Source organism: Dipodomys ordii, unplaced genomic scaffold, assembly GCF_000151885.1.
Source record: "Dipodomys ordii isolate 6190 unplaced genomic scaffold, Dord_2.0 Scaffold2, whole genome shotgun sequence".
Classification (NCBI taxonomy): domain Eukaryota; kingdom Metazoa; phylum Chordata; class Mammalia; order Rodentia; family Heteromyidae; genus Dipodomys; species Dipodomys ordii.
In genome coordinates this window covers 22,099,004-22,116,621 of record NW_012267218.1, presented here as the reverse complement: position 1 = coordinate 22,116,621, position 17,618 = coordinate 22,099,004, and the positions used below count along the sequence as shown (strand labels likewise).

General features: G+C 39.7%; 1 protein-coding gene across 1 annotated transcript in view; it reads left to right on the top strand.

Annotated features, from left to right (window-relative positions):
* Positions 1 to 17,618, top strand: part of Ttll5 (tubulin tyrosine ligase-like family member 5) — a 221,664-nt gene that overhangs the window by 61,161 nt on the left and 142,885 nt on the right. The window contains exons 13-15 of the mRNA XM_013013504.1: positions 11,554 to 11,635; positions 13,337 to 13,398; positions 14,623 to 14,717. Coding sequence (XP_012868958.1) covers positions 11,554 to 11,635; positions 13,337 to 13,398; positions 14,623 to 14,717 — 239 coding nt within the window. The remainder of the gene's footprint in view (positions 1 to 11,553; positions 11,636 to 13,336; positions 13,399 to 14,622; positions 14,718 to 17,618) is intronic.

Genomic DNA, 17,618 nt, shown 5'->3' with positions numbered 1-17,618 from the left:
AGAACGTATTGTTTGTTAAGCAAACATTGGTTATTTCTTTTAGTCCTTCACAATGTTGTTGGTATTTATTATCAGCCATTTACTGTGAAATCATTGCTGTGTGGACACAGAAAAAAGATTCAGAAAGGTTAAGGAAGTTGCTCTAGGTCATCCAGCTAATAAATGGCAAAGCCAAATTTGAGAGCCAGATCTCTCTGGCTCTTTCTCCACCCACATAAAGCCAAGTTGTGGTGAGTCTGCTGCTTTTGGCATGTCTCATATCCTGGATTCTCCTCTGCTCTCCTGTAACCAGATCTCAGGAAAAATGATATCATCCTTGCTAGCAGATCAGGTCTAAAAAAGGCTTCTTTCTGCTCTAGTACCTAGTCCTAGAGACATTTTTCAAATCTACCTTTATATCTGGTAGTCAGATACTACATCGATGTTCATGGATTAGTTAACAAACTGGCTCTGAACTTCCTTTCTTTAGTTCATTTTCCTGTGGGATCTTGGTCTACTTTTTTCCAGAATTCTCCTTTTGGACCCCATTATAAAGACTTCTCTCTTAGCTTTTGAACACACATCTCTAGCTAAGGTGAGAAGAAATTTCCTTATGTAAAAGGATTTCAGTGGCAGAGAAATCTGGCCAGTCCCAGCACTTTCCTTTCCCTGGGGACTGTAACTTCAGCTGGACCTTCGTTGGGCAGGGAGGTAGAGTTTTTCCAAAATTAGTGGGGCACATTTAATATTCTCTACTTTTCTATCAAATCTTTTCCCCCCTCTTGAGTTCTAAACCATCTTTAAAAAATCAGATCTTTCTTTTCTCTTTCTCCCTCTCTCCTCTCTTCTTTCCTTTTCCTTTTTTCCTCCTTCCCCTTCCCTTTCCATTTCCATCCTTTCCATCCATCCTTTCTTTCTTTACTTTTTTGTTTTTGTTAAGATAGAGTCTCATATGGAGCCAAGACTGATCTGGAACTCTCCACATAGCCTGGGCTGGCCTTGAACTGGAATTTCTCCTGTGGTAGTCTCCTGAGTGTTGGGCATTACAGGCCTGTGCCCCCACACCTGGCTCCTTAGTATGTGTTTAATATATAAAATTTTTAATAAACATTTTTCTTCTTTGTGAGTTGTGGCTTTTTTATGAGTATCTCAAGCCATTTGGGTCAAGGTGTTTTGTTTTGTTTTGTTTTAATTTTTATTTTTGTGTGTTGGTCCTGGGTCTTGACTTCAGGGCCTGGGAGCTGTCCCTAACTTTTTTTTTTTTTTTTTTTTGTCGGTGTGGGGCTTGAACTCTGGGCCTGGGCGCTGTCCCTCAGCTCTTCAGCTCAAGGCGAGCGCTCTACTACTTGAGCTACAGCGCCACTTCCGGTTTTCTAGTGGTTTATTAGAGATAGGAGTCTCACGGTCTTTCCTGCCCAGGCTGGCTTTGAACCGCAGTCCTCAGATCTCAGCCTCCTGAGTAGCTAGGATTACAGGCGTGAGCCACCAGCGCCCGGCCCTGTCCCTAACTTTTTTGGTCAAGACTTAACACTCTACCACTTGAGCCACAGGTCCACTTGTAGCATTTTGGTGGTTAGTTGGAGACAAGAGTCTCACAGACTTTTTTCTCTGGGCTGGCGATCCTCAGATATTAGCCTCCTGAGTAGTTAGGATTACAGATGTGAGCCACCAGCACCCAGCTTTCAAGGTTATTTTTAAGAGAGAGACTAAGTTATTTTTGTCTTTCCCAAAAATTGCCTATTTATTTTCACTTATTATTTTTTATTTCTAGTATATCGTGTGTGTGTATGTTTAAACTATTTCTGAAATAAGTTAATTATGCAATAGATTACTTGGTATGTGACAGTGAGACCTGGCCCTTACCCTCTAAGAACGGTGGGAGAGGATATGAAATGATAAATTACAGTACAAGTAGTGATTGTGGTGCTCCTGGAATACACAGCAGTTGCCACCATTGCCTAAAGCAAGCCATCCTACCCAAGCAATATGGCAAGTACAGTGTGGTGACAGGATGTGGGAAGAAATATGTCTATATGTAGCTCACATGGAATTGGAGTGCAGAACCTTAGGTTAGGTAGGTAGATTCAGGCCATATTGTAAAAGACTGACCAGCTGAAATTCATCCAGTAGACAATATACAGCCACTAGAATGTGGGGAGTGATAGGATTGTTGTTTCTTTAACTTTTATTGTAATGTGACAGCACAACAAAGGGAATACTGTACAACTTTACTATCAATGGCTAATTTGAAATCCTCCAGGGACCACCTTGACATCACTACCTGTCTCTGTGTGGCTATGAGATGTGTGTTTTAGAATGCACTTGGAATTGTCTTGGAAAATGGACTGCAGTGGGGAGAGGGTAATGCTAGAGAAATGGCTGAGGAGATAAGGTCTGATAGTTTATACTTCCCATGTGACCTCAGTTTCCCACTTATGTAAATATCTACTCAGGAGAAATGCAAGCATGTATTCTCCTCACACAAATGTTTATAGCAACTTTATTCATAGTGGCCCATAATTGGAAACAACATCCACCAACTGTTATAGATATTATGAAATGTTAATTAGGAGTAAGTGGAAATGTACCACACTTTTGATACAGGTTACATGTACATTGTTATATATGTGAAAATTTGCTCAATGACTACTGAATGAAGCCAGTTGCAAAAAGCTACATACTGTTATCTATTTTTTTTTTTGGGGGGCGGTCCAGTCATGGGACCTGAACTCTGGGCTTGGGCGCTGTCCCTCAGCTCTTAAGCTCAAGGCTAGCACTCTACCACTTGAACTACAGCACTACTTCCGGCTTTTTCCTTTTTGCTTATGTGGTGCTGAGGAATTGAACCCAGGGCCTCAGGCATGCAAGGCAAGCGCTCTACCACTGAGCCACCTTCCTAAGCCCATACATACTATAATCTTAACTACTCAGAAGGCTAAGATCTAAGGATCATAGTTTGAAACGAGCCTGGGCAGCAAAGTCAGTGAGAATTTTTTTTTATCTTTTCTTTTTTGATACTGGGGATCAAACTCAGGATGTTGTACTTGCTAGACAAGCACTTTGCTACTGAGCTACATCCCAGCCCTCTGAGACTTTTATCTCCAATTAACCAACAAAAAGCTAGAAGTAGAGCTGTGGCTCAAGTGGTAGAGTGCTTGCCTTGAGCCATAAAGCTCAAGGACAGTGCCTAGGCTCTAAGATTCAAACCCTAGACCAGTACACACACACACACACACACACACACTCTCTCTCTCTCTCTCTCTCATTGTATTGATTCAATTTATACTTTCTCTGGAAAAGGCACTAGTATACAAAAATTAATGGTTGCTGGGGGATTGGCTGTGGCAGAGCATGTTGCACATTTCTGATTTTATCTTTATCATGAGGTGGTCTGTAATGGTATACATTTGTCAGAATTCATCAGATTATTTGCTTTAAGTGGATGAATTTTAAGTTATACCTCAGTAAACCTCATCTTATAAAAAGAATAGGTAAATCTCAAAAATATGCTAAAGAAGCCAGACTGTATAGTATATAATTCTCATTCATGTGAAATTCTACAATAGGTGAAACACATGATAGATGGTAGAAGAAATTATGGTTATCAGATATGGGAGTAAAGGACAAGGAATTTATCAGGAAGAAGCATGGGGATCTTTTTGGACTGATGGAAATATTCTGTAACAATTGATATGAGAAGATGGGCTGGGTTGAAGAGAGGCAGGCAGGACAACAATCTGGCAATATATTAGATTTGGGAGGAGGTAAAGTGTTGCTAGTTTTGGAACCTGGTGGATAGGGTTGCCATTTTCAAAGGTAAGACTCGTAAAAAGCCAAACAGTTTTGGGAACAACACCAGGTGCTGTCTTGGTGAGTGTCAGATTTCTGTTGGATATCCTAGTGAAGAGTCTATAACGTGACTAAAATTATAGATTTAGTGTCCAGGAACCACAACTAAAGGTATAGATTTGAATGCTGCCATCATAATATTAATTATAGCTATGAGAATACATGAGATCACATGAGAAAGAAAGAGACTTGAAGATTCCAAAGATGAGAACAGTGTCCTAGAACCCAAGGGAGAAAAAAGTTCCAGTGAGTAAGGAGTGACCCATAATTTTAGATCCTTGGGCTTTATAGTAAGGCCATTGAAAAAAAAACAGTCTATTATTAGAGAGTAGAAGCAGAGCAAATCCTTAGGGGTTTGGTAGTGAGTAACTCTAATGCAACAAGTGTAGATTGCCATTTCAAGAATCTATATTAAAAGAAAGAAGGAGATAAGGGTATGACTGCAAGTAGACTGAAACAGCTTCTAGCCACTAGAGTAATTTTCAAGTTTGTTTTGGTTTGGCTAAGGGCAAAAGGAAATTTTTCTTACTGAGGAAAACTGACCTGGGGAAGTGTTACTTAATAAGATAGTAGCAGTGATTCTCCAAAACTGCTTGATCTCCTGTCAGGATGAAGATAACACAAGAACAAAAAGATGTGCTCTCACCCCAGAAGAAGCCTGGCTTGCCTGCCCCATTAATGACAGGCGCATTAGTAAACTTCCTCCTGGATATTGAGTTTTTGAAGATTTAAGCACAGCTACTAAAACACACAACATAAAAAGGGAGGAGTTTCATATTCTCACTATAACCTTTTTATGTTTTAAAGTCTTTTTTTCATTTTTGGAAAATTGCAAATAAAAGTTTCAGTTCAGAATGAGTTCAGTATTAATGCACTAAAGCATAGACCATGTAATACCTCTTTTTGTGTGTGCTGGTATTAAGCCTGAAGCTCAGAGCCTTGAGCTGTTGCTTAGCTTTCTTTGCTCAAGGCTGGTGTTTTGCCACTTGAACCATACCTCATTTTCTGGCTTTTTTGCTAGCTAATTAGACATAAAAGTGTCATGAACTCTTCTGTCCAGGCTGGCTTTGAACTGGGATTGTTAGATCTCAGTCTTCTGAGTAAGCTAGAATTACAGAAGTGAGCCACCAATGCCTGGCTTTACCTTTTAAAATCTTTAACATTCACAGAGCAGTTGTAAAGACACTTGTCAGGGACTCAAATTAATGCCTTAAATTGAGTCGGTTATTTCAATTTAGAATCTGATATATAAACTGTCTTTCCACACCATTCCCCTCCCCTATGTCAGCCTTGTAGGTGAGCTGCTGGACCTTGCAGATCATAAGTTAAAGCGTGGTACAGATATAGCTACATTGTGGGATTTAATTTTTTGTTTTGTTTTCAAGTTTGTCTCATTTGCCGTAGATACTGTTCCGCACTAAGAGGCGTATTACCTGAGTGAAAATTAATTTACTATTGTGAAGGGTTTTTTCTTTCTTTCAGATATTTGTTTCCCTCAGAATACTGGCGCTTAGCCTGCCAGCCAAGATTTCTTGGAATTTGCCTCCGATTCAGGGAAATGATCAAGTAAATGGTACTTACATAATGCTTAATGTGAAGTGTTTAGATAGTGGATTTCACTGGTTATTTATCTGATTCAAATTGTCCTTGATTTATTTTTGAGTTCACAAGCCTGATGAGCACTCGCATCAATCATATATTCACCCCATTCTTTATATTGTAATAGTACTATGCTGTCAGGAAACAATAGAATCCTGTGCTTTAGCCTTTTTGGGGGGGTTCTAGTCTTGGTCTTTGAACTCATGCCTTGGCACTATCTCTTAGGTTTTTTGCTCAAGGCTGGATAGTGCTCTACCATTTGAGCCACAGCTTCACTTTGAATAGTGATCCTCTGATCTCAGCCTTGAGTAAGGCTACAGGTGTGAGCCACCTGCACCCAGCTGCGCTTCAGCTTTTAAAATATTGAGTATAATTTTTGAAATAGACATTGCATCCTCTCTTGTTTGTGTAATATCAACAAGGACTTGTACATTGTACAACTAGATTTTTCTTTCCTTTAAAAGAAAAAAAAGCTGGGTGCCGGTGGTTCATGCCTGTAATCCTAGCTACTCAGGAAGCTGAGATCTGAAGATCTCGGTTCAAAACCAGCCCAGGCCGGAAAGGCTGTGAGACTCTTATTTCCAATAAACCGCTCAGAAAACCGGAAGTGGCACTGTGGCTCAAGTGGTAGAGCGCTAGCCTTCAGCTGAAGAGCTGAGGGACAGTTTCCAGGCCCAGAGGTCAGGCCCCACGACCGACAAAAAAAACAAAACAACACAACAACAAACCAGGGTCTCTTTATAATCCAAGTCTCATGATCCTTCTGTCTCAGCCTCCTCAAAGCTGGGATTACATGTGCATGCCACCATTCTTGGTTAGAGTTTACATTTTAAATGCCTAAGTAATATTTTATAAAAGACTTTTCTTAGGTTCAAGGCATATATTCTGTGGTTTCACTAAAGATATTCTGAAGGAGCCATGCGCTGGTGGCTCATGCCTGTAATCCTAACCACTCAGGAGGCTGAGATCTGAGGATCATGGTTCAAAGCCAACCCAGGCAGAAAAGTCCGTGAGACTCTTATCTCTAATTAAAAACCAGAAAACCAGAAGTGGTACTGTGGCTCAAGTGGTAGAGCGCTCGCCTTGAGCTGAAGAGCGCCCAAGCCCAGAGTTCAAGCCCCAGGACTGACAAAAAAAAAAAAAAGATATTCTGAAGATTGCATTGTATATAAAAGTTGTGAATTTATTACCCAAAAAAAGACAGTTGAAGGAGCTGATTCTTTTTTTTCCTTTCCTTTTCTTTTTTTTGGCCAGTCCTAGGGCTTGAACTCAGGGCCTGGGCATTGTTCCTGAGCCTCTTGCTCAAGATTACCACTCTGTCACTTAAGCCACAGCACCACATCTGGCTTTGTCTATGTATGTGATACTGAGGAATTGAGCCCAGGGCTTCATGCATACTAGGCAAGCACTGTACCACTAAGCCACATTCCTGGCCGCTATTCCTCACGTTTTAAAATATGAATAATATTTAAATTTTATATAATTACATGAAATGAATGCCATCTCATACTCTCATAATTTTTCTCATAATTAATTTTGCAAAATGAATGGAATCTTGTATAATTATTAGGGACACAAATACATTCATGGAAACTTTTATACTGTATATAATCCAGTACTCAAGAGAAAGACATTGGAGGATCATTAGTGCTGTGCCAGCTTGGCCTACAGAAATGACACCCTGTCCCTCCCCTTTAAAAATAAACATTAAAGCTGGGTGCTGGTGGCTCATTTTTGTAATCCTACTCTGGAGGCTGAGATCTAAGGATTACAGTTTGAAGCCAGCCTAAGCAGGAAGGTCCAGGAGACTATCTTCAATTAACCACCAGAAAACAAGAAGTGGTGCTGTAGCTCAAAGTGGTAGAGCCCTAGCCTTGAGGGAAAGAGCTCAGGGACAGTGCTTGGGCCTTGAGTTCAAGCCACAACCAACATAAATAAATATATAAATAGGAATATACATGTTTCTTTGACTTAAATAAGATAAGTTTAAGGAAAACCAAATATTGACAATTGACAAATATAATTAATAGTGTGTATAAGACAAAGCAAAGGATGCTAAGGAAATCACATTGTACAGTCAGGTGACTACCAGGTTTAGATTACCATTCTAGGACTCTTGGTATTCTAAATAGGACTCCCTATGTTCTAAATATGGCCATTGGGGCTATTATTTTACAACCACAAATCTGCATATTTTTGAGAGGCTTAAGAAATGAAAACAAATTTATCTTGAACCAGTAATATTTGTTTCAGAAATCAGAAATCCTGCTTCTGTTTTGAGCATATAAGCTCTGTTCAGACAGTAAGGAAGCTAGCGTTTTGTTTTGTCTTCCCCCTTGGAGAAAAGGTGAAGGCAGTTTATGTGATGACACAGGGTGAGATGTTGGGAATGAGTGGACTCCTGAAGTTCTGGTGCTTGATATATATACATACTAAAGACTGTGAATATTGTGATTGCAGTCAAGTGGATCTCTAATAATAATACGAAGGGCTTAAAAAGTTTAACATCTCATCCCTGAACATGTTAAGTAAAAGCAGACCTTGAACAAGGAGATGCTCATGAGTGTTGCTTTGCTCCTTGCCATAGTTGGGGAGGTAGAGGACGAAAATCAGAGAAGAATCCAGAAGCCAGAGAAATTTGATCTTTGGCTTGCTACTTCCTTAAATGATTCTAATGGTTCAAGACGACTTGTCATCTGCTACCACTGGCTTCTCTTTTCTTCTGACTTCTTGTCTATAGGCCACATGTTTGACTTTCTGTCTTCAAAGGGAAATTGAAACCATGGGAGAAGGGAAAGAATAAATATATTTTACCCTTTAATGTCTTCTGACCTTGGTTGAAAAAGCAGGATCTTAAGGTTAAGAAAATGCAATGGAAACCCTAGATCTGAGCTAGGAATTCTGTGGAAACCTGGAATGAATTCCCCTCTCCTGAATGATGGTCTGGGTACCAACTATTTTAAACTTCTTATCTGGAGTTCCTTAAATGGGGCAGGTAGGTGAGATTACCAAAGCAGAAGTCAGCTTTGCTGAGAAGCCCCCTACTTCCCTGTATACTTCTTTCCTTCTGGAATGAGCTAAAGCAGATATCAGGGGGCTGGAAGGGGGACCATTGCCTAGTCCACACTTTCTCTTCAGATTTCAGATCTTAAGCTCCTCGGTTTCACTCTCCCAGTATCAGGGTTTTTCTCTAGTTAGGCCTCTAACCCTGTATTAGCATTATTAGCATCCCAACAATGTTCCCTTTTTTTAAAAAAAGTTTTAATTTGAGTTCTTCCAATTAGCCCTATCCTGCTACTACCTCTGTCCTCAACCTCCTCCCTATTAGGAACTTCATTAAATAAGAGGTATGAGGTGGCTCTTAACCAGATGACATTCCATTTAAGTCTTGGAAGGACCTAGCATATCCTCTGCTAACCTCCCCGCTGGCCCAGATGAGAGGAGGAAGAGGGGGTGGATAGAAAGCCACAGAATGCAGAAAAATTAGGCATGGTCTTAAAGTGGACTTCATCCTTAGGGATGGTGAGATGAGTAGGTGGGCAACAGTCATCAGAGAGTAATGATCATAAGATCTTCTCATAGCATGCAAACACCGGGAGGTCCTAGAACAAGACCTCCATACAGACATTCTTGTAATGAAGAGCTGTATTTTATAAGCTATTTAGTGGCATCCCTGGCCCATCTCAGTTAAGACAACCAAAAATATCTCCAGAAATTGCCAAATGCCTCCTAAGATAAAAATCACTTACAGTTGAGAGACATAGCTCTAAAGATGTTTCTCTTAAGTGATTTCATTCATGTGTAGCTTGACCCGTGGATGACCCAGGCCCCCTTATAGAATATGCTCAAAAGAGCTGCTCACAATCTTTATTCAGTGTGTTGCTTATGCTTGCAGGAGTTCAAGTTCCTCTGGTGGACATGAGCTATGCTTCTTTTCTTGCTCAGTAGAAGAGGGGCAGTGTGGAGACATGACTAGGGTGTGTTGGCATTGGAGAAAGGAGAGGTAAAAGCATTAGGCATACCTTAGTTGTCTTCCCCAAGTTCTATTGCTGTTCCCTAGTCCTAGAACCAGACACAAATAAGACTCAGGGAGTTTTGTCTGAAGACCATGTCCCACTCTCACCTGACTAGACAGTGCTTTAGATAGATGGGAGAGCAATGTAGGAGAGGAGGGTCTTTAAGCATTTTCAGTTTTCTCAGGTGTTTTTTTTTGTTTTTGTTTTTCTTTTTAGTTCTGGCCCTTTCTTTAAGGGTAATTAGACAAAATAAGACAGAAGAGTTCCTGCCTGCTCTAAGACAAGAAATCTGGCATCATTAGCTCTGGTATAGGAAGCCTGTTTTATGGTAGTGGGGTCAGTATTGTAGGAACTGATAGTCATTTTGCTGATTCAACCATCTATCCAGTCTGTCCCCACCTACAGTGGCTGAGGTACCATGTTTCCGGTTCCAGTGTACTTCCTGCAGTTTTTAGGGTCGAAGACTGGTCATCAGTTTACTCTGTTACCAATTTACTCTGTTTCATTAATCTAGGTGCTCTAAAAGCAGCCTACCTTGCCGCCCTAAGGAGTGTACTAGACTAGAGATCTAAAGGGGGTAACAGGATAGGGTAGAAAGGTGGGGGACTCCAGACCTCCAGCCTCATCCTAATACCTATTCTTTGAACACAGTCTTCTCTTTGGTGCTCTCTTGCCTTGAGCTACCTTCTCTTACATGTATGCTCTATCGCTTTAACAATAAAGTGATAGGAATATGTTTGAGAGTCATAATTTATATTGAAAAATTGTTAAGACTTTTAAATACATTTTTCAAATAAAAAATGTAAGTAAAAAAAAGAAGGGGCTAGGAAGGTGGCTCAGTGGTAGAACGCTTGCCTTGCATGCCTGAGGCCCTGGTTCGATTCCTCAGCACCACATAAGCAGAAAAAAAAAGCTGGAAGTGGCGCTGTGGCTCAAGTGGTAGAGTGCTAGCCTTGAGCTGAAGAGCTGAGGGACAGCACCCAGGCCCAGAGTTCAGGCCCCACAACCTAACCCAGAAAAAAAAAGAAAAGAAAAGAAAATGCAACAGAAGGTTCCTAGGGAGATGTCTTCTATAGATTTTTCTGTTTTCAGAGTGTGGCAGGGAGTAGTGTAGGAGGGCATCCAGAGCCAGCCTGAAACAGCACTATTAAGATGTTGTTGCTTCATTCCTGGACAGCATTTTTTCCTTAACCTATAAGAGCAGAACAATTATGTTTTCTGTTCTTAAGTCAGCTTACTATCTTTGCAGAACTCAGAATACCGCTAGAGCAGATGATAAAAGTAAATTTTATAGTGGCTAATTTTTTTGACAGGGTCGGGAGAAGGAGGGTCAGTTGTAGGGCTTGAACTCTGGGCCTAGTTGCTGTCCCTGAGCTCTTCAGCTAAGGCTAGTGCTCTACCACTTGTGCCACAGCACCACTTCCGGTTTTCTGGTGGTTAATTGTAGATAAGAATCTCATGGATTTTCCTGCCTGGGCTAGCTTTGAACCTCGATCCTCAGATCTCAGCCTCCTGAGTAGGGTTACAGGTGTGAGGTACCAGTGTCCAACATAGTGGCTAATTTTTAGTGGCAGTGTTGAACTCAGAGCTTCATAATTGGTAGTACTTTTACCACTTGACCCAGCTTCACCTCCCCCAGTTTGTTTTGTTTTTTGTATTTTTTTTTTTTTGCTTTTAGTTATTTTCTACATTAGGTCTTGCTTTTTTGTCTAGGACTAGCTTTAGACCTTGAACCTCATACCTATGCCCTCCTGTCTAGATGGGATTGCAGGTGTGTATCTGCTGCCACCCCCGCCTTGTTTGGTATGGTGGGGTCTCACTAATCTTTTTTCCTGCATTGATCTCAAACTGCTATCTTCCTGTCCTCCACCTCCCATATAGCTAGTAGTATAGGCATGTAGTCCCACACCTGGTTATAGTGTTATTTTTAAAACTATCCTTGAGCTTGATAACCTCTTTTGAGCTTGAAAGACTCTCTGTTTCTAGGATCGCTTCTTATAGTCAGTGAGTTTCTGGGCCTCTTGCAGCAGTTGATTGGCTTGGATTTTTAAGATTTTTATGCAGGCATGACATGAAAAATGATGTTTTGTATATTGTGTTGTGTTTCTAGAACTGTATGGCTTCGACGTGCTCATAGATTCTACTCTGAAGCCATGGTTGTTAGAAGTGAATCTCTCTCCTTCTTTGGCCTGGTAAGTCAGCTCTATCAACTAGAAAAGGACAAATCTGCAAAGGCACTAAAAAACTTTTGTGGTATGGGACTGGTGGTGGGGAGTCATTTCCGTTGACACTAGACGACTTTTTTCTAGTTATTAGAGATGACTGCAATTTTATTTGTTTGTTTTTTTGTTGGTTGTGGGGCCTGAACTCTGGGCCTGGGCGCTGTCCCTCAGCTCTTCAGCTCAAGGCTAGCACTCTACTACTTGAGCCATAGCGCTACTTCTGGTTTTTTCTGCTTATGTGGTGCTGAGGAATTGAACCCAGGGCCTCATGCATGCAAGGCAAGCACTCTACAACTGAGCCACCTTCGCAGCCCCATGACTGCAATTTTGAAATTGAGATGGTTTATGGTTTCATGTCAAAGCACATATATAGCAACTAGGGATTATTGTCTTTCTAGCCAATTAATTTGTAATATATGTTTACTGTTTATATGGCTTCCTGGATGATTCTTGCACTCACTTTTGACCCCCACATTTTTTAAACATTTTTTTTTCATTTTGTAGGTGTTCTGTTAAGACTAAAGAAATACAAAAGGTTTCCTTAATTACTGAAAATTTATACAGATCCATTTCACATGTGCACACACACACACACACACACACACAGTAAAGGTAGAATGCTGGACCTCAAGAAGTGTACTTTTCACCCCATTCCATGTCTTGGTATTCATCAAAGATTAAATCTAAAAAACTTTATCTTAAAAAAAGTTTTTAGACCTATCTGTTGTTTACAGGAAGGAAATAAACCTATTTTTTAATCCCAGAGAAGATTCTGATTACATCTGTAGCTCTAGGAATTTCTATTAGCTATATGCTCCTCTAAACAGAAAATACTAGAGATTTATGCCAAAGACCACCCAGCTTCTGAGTTTCTAAGGTTAAGAGAGAGTTGCAAAATGCCAAGGAATCAAATAGAAGTTTGACTTTTGGAGCAGGAATTTGGCTTAACCTCAATAGTAAGGTGGAGTGCCTAGATACTATAGATGCTTACGTTTCTGTCAGCCTCTTGCATATTGCTCAGTGAAGTGTATTAGACAGTGTTAGAGATCCCCCGAGTGATGCATTGTGGGCCCAGCAGCCAGAATAGTCTTAACACCAAAGCCAGCATGGCAGTTTTTGCCACAGAGATCTTCTTGCTTTTCCATGTTGCTTCAGTGTCATGGTCCTGCTGCTTCATCTAGTGCGATTGTGTTGTCTTTCTGCTATTTACAAACCTGCCAGTCTAGGAATATTTATTTAGAACAGAAAATGAAGACATAAAAAATACAAATGGGGCTAGAGTTTCTTGTCTTGCATGTGCATGTGATTCTACCATTGCAGCAGTGAAACATAATTAGGATGATGGACACACTCATAACAAAGCGTTATGTAAGTCTGAACCTCTAAAACCCACAGTGATAATGAAGCAATCTTCTTGACTTGTACAAAATTTGTATAATAAAAAGATTACACATCAGAGAATCAAGGCATTGGTACTGGGCCAACCTTAGGAAAGATAAGTTTAACACTAGACTTTTATTTCTTGCTTTCTCTCTAGATTTCTTTTTTATTTTTCCATGGATTTGCTGTGCTTTTCAATGACATTTGGGAACTTTGTTATATTGAGCCTATTAGGCAGTTATTCTGTTAACCTACAGAACTATCAGTTGCTTTCTTTCTCTGTTCTATTAGTGATGCACCTCTGGACCTAAAGATTAAAGCCAGTATGATTTCAGATATGTTCACTGTTGTAGGTAAGTAGTGTTTTCTGAGCCTGACTCGCATAAAACTTAACCAGAGCATCCATTTTTGCTAGGTTCCATAGGTGTTGCCAACTGGCAGTTCCTAAGCCATGCTAAATGCTTTGTACTAAAAATTATATTTTCAGGGAAGTGTTTATGTTTCTACTCCCTCTGGCTCCATCCTGTCCTGAGGCTGAACCACAACTAAGGCTGAGACCTGGGGCATGGGAATTATGAGCTGAGGCAGAGAATTAAGTGAAGATCTGTAGAAAGTGTATTTTTCTCTGAACTGGAAAAGTGAAACCCACTGAGGAAGCTTCGTTACAAAGGAGACTGACTGTATTTCTGCTAGCCAGTCTCTACTGGTCTCAACAAGATCCCTTCTGTAGTAGTTATAGCCAGAGCAGCCCTAGGAAGAAATCCCATTTTAAGTAGATAAGCCGAACTTTGAAACGTCAGATGGGTATGATGTGGATTTATTGTTGTTTTTTAGTTCCCTAAAAAGACATAATAAAATATACTTGACATGATCTGGTACTTGATGTACCAGCAAGTGCTGTAAAAACTTAGCTCATCTCTTTTTCTTAGATGAGAACCTGTTTCTTTAGGAAGGAAGTAAAATTATCTGAAGCCCAATTCTTGAAGCCATAGATAATCTACAAAACCCATTTTGGAAATTGCTAATAGACTACATTTGACAATTCTACAAGTACACCATATAATAGGACAACTGCCTTTCAGATTTTCTGAGTAGAGACAATATTTTTTTGTCATGTATTTTTATTGTTATTATAAAGGTGATGTATAGAGAGGGGTTACCGTTATATAACTCATTTCTTTTTGGACAGTGTCATCCCTTCCCTTGCTGTCTTCCAGCTTTTCCCTCCCTTCCCCACTCAAAAGTTGTTTCAATGTAATACAACATTGGTTTTTAATTAGTATGCAAAAGTCATTGTAAAATAACTTTATCTTTCAACAATTACATGTCTCAACGTGCTTATTTGCACATTTATTTGGGATTCATTTTAAAAAAAAGCCTATACCTCTTTCTCAGTCAGAATTACATTTCAGCTGCCCAACCAGCATTATCTTCTTGAGGATGGCTGTCTGTAATATTTATGACTGAATTTCTGTAATATTATGCTGTGAAACTGAGTTTTGCACATCTACAGGTGCAGCCAAACCTGTTAATTTCTAGAAAATGACAGGTTTTAACGTTGCCCATTCCCTATTCAGGATTTGTATGCCAAGATCCTGCCCAGCGGGCAACAACCCGGCCAATTTATCCCACCTTTGAGTCTTCCAGGCGAAATCCATTCCAGAAACCTCAGGTAAGCAAATGCAGCAAGAGGGAGACCAAAAGAGGCTTTCTGGGAAGTGGTAGCAGATGCAGATGAGGAAGCTGAAGCATTATGGATGTGAGGTCACTTGGGGCAGGAGAATTTAGAGATCAGTCTAGATCGTGGCAGTTATGTTCAGCTGCAGCTAATAGTGTATGCCTTCAGTGCTTTCCAACAAACTTACCTCCTGCATTTGTTTTGTCTTTCCTGTCAGCTTCTTTTTTCTCCTACTTTACCTTTTTCCTTTCTCTTTTCTTTTTAAAAATCATATCCCTTCCCCTCAGATTGACAAGCTCATAAACAAAGCACAGACAGGGTGCCTATTAATTCTTAATCGTTACTACATTCTTCCCAATCTTCAGACTGGTTTTATAAAGATGCTCCATTGAAATAGCAGCTTTTCTACAAGTAGTTCTCTTCAAAAGACCCTCCAGTAGTCATGAGTTATTGGTTGAAGTTGCATGAAATATGTGCCCAAAGAAACTTGTGGGTCTTAGAAGCATCTTTTGATCAAGCATTGTTCTGGTTTTTGTGTACTCTTCATTCTCTTCTATTTAAACCAGCCAGTCCTTCTATTTATTCTATCATCTCTTAAGTCCCTGAATGTGTTAGTATTGCTTATTTCCACTTTTGTTTCTTTGCCTTTAAGATTTCTTCTTATTTAAAAGATTTACCTACTCTCTGCCCATTTGGTTTGATTACCTTGCCTACTCAGAAATTTTAGAGACTTTTTCTTACTAATTCCTCTCACTCTTTAGTGTTCTTTACTTTTACCTCAAGGTTGTCCACTTGATGTGCATGCTATTTTGCATTCATGTTACTTGTATTTTGTCTAATACGCTTCTGCTAGTCTATAAGCTCTTTGAAGGCAGAAATAATGTCTTCTCCTTTTCTCTCCTCTTTCCCTTTTGCCTCTTCTTCTTTTGATCCCTCTCTCACCTCCACTTCAACTCTTCTTTTTTTCAATATTCTCCACTTTTTCCTCTTTTTTCTGCCATTCCTTTTCCTGCTCCTCTTTTTTCCTTGTTAGTCTTATTTGGAGTAGTACTATTTCTGTTTGCAAAGCTCATATATTATTATTTAGATAACTTTTCATTAGAACAGGGTTTTCAAATGAGGATACCTATAAGGCAGGTGATGGAAATGAGGTAAATAGGGGTAGGTCTCATACAGCCAGGGTGAAGAGACAGGTTAATTAGAAAGTGCAGGCCTTCTGGCAAAGGGGCAGCAGTTTAGTGAATGTGCTCTAGCTGATCACTGCTGTACATGAGTGTGAACAAAGGGTATGGAAAGATCTTCCCATTGTCAAGAGAAATCAGAAATACTACCTTTATATATTAGCAACTAGTTAATTTAAAAAAAAGCAACCTTTGCAGTCCAATTATAACATGTCTCTTAGGTGGATTCAGTCCATGGGCCACCTATCTGTGATCCCCTGCCCCGGAACAATTAACTAAGGAGTGTGGCGATGTGGAACAGAGTGTACTGTATTGTAAGTGGTATTATCTCGCAGGAGAAATAAAATGAGGCACCAGAGTTTTACCTAATCACTGTTTCATCACAGATCAAAGGGTTTTCTTTTAATTTTTAATAATGTAGAGAATTAACCGAGATGTAATAGGAAAACTTACTTTAGGCAATCACATTCCTTTGCAAATTGTTTCCTTTAGCATCTGTGGCAAGGGCTGCAGAATTATGCATAAAGGACTATGACTGTTTCTGTGCAGTGTTAACACCATTTCTGCCAAGTTTCTCTCCTAAGAGTAGCTGTATACTAATCTTGAATGAATGGATCCCTTTTCTTAGTTTCTTAGCCTGCCTGTCAGCTTTTATTTGGCAATTCTTTGCAAATCATAGAGAATCTATTCAATGCTTGTTTTGCTAACTGGTAGGTAATGGTATGATGTCATCCACAATCAGCCTCTGGAAATCTTGTATAAAGGCACTGTAGATTAGTTACATGTACTGTATAAAACAGTTTGTCAGGTGGGGTAGTTAACTTCAGGATCTTCAGTACTTGGCAATAGAAGTAAAAGTTGAAGTAGAAGTTGATGCTGGAATACAAATGGTGTAGACGAAAGCCATGTGAACAGTAAATGCTCTGAGTTTGCAACCACAAAATGTAGGTAGGGCTCTTGCATTTGATCTGTGCTTGGAGATTGCTATTTCCTTTTTATGTCATAGATGGAGGAAATGGAAAATGTAGGCATGTTAGGAGAAGATGAGGCTTTATTCCATTTTTCTGTCTTTTATAGCGTCCAGTATCTGCACAGTTTCAGTCATCAAACACCAAGCAGGTAAGTTCTGGATCATTGGGAGACTTCATTCATAAAGCCTTTTAGCTTTAGCCTTTCATGGTACATATTTCGTGTACCTGTTTTGTGCATAGTTAAATAACACAAAATAGAGTAAATGAAAAGAAATACACAGAGGTCTTCTTGGCAATACAATATGAGAATAGAGGACGCAGGAACTTAGGAGTCCTGTTTTCATGACTGTGGTTATGCTGTGGTAGAGGCAGTTGAATTTAAACGATGAACAGGGTTTCCTGGCTTATCTGTGGCTTCGACCAAAATATTTGAGAAGGGAATTATTACAGTTTACAAATGAGTTTTCTTTTTTGTTAGACATCTTATGAAACAGATACTGTTGCTAGCAGCTTGATATTAAAACCCTTTCACATTGGGTATAGGGCTGTATTTGAGTTCCTTAATAGCTGGTACTTTACATATATAATGATCTTGGAAGCCTTCCTGTGCTACCCTGCAAAATAAAGACAAATATATTTCATGTGGCATGATCAACATTTCCTCTCTTACTGTCCTTGTGGGCAGTATTTGAGATTAACTGTCACTTTCTTCTATACAAGGATTTTAGGTTTTTTTTTTTTTA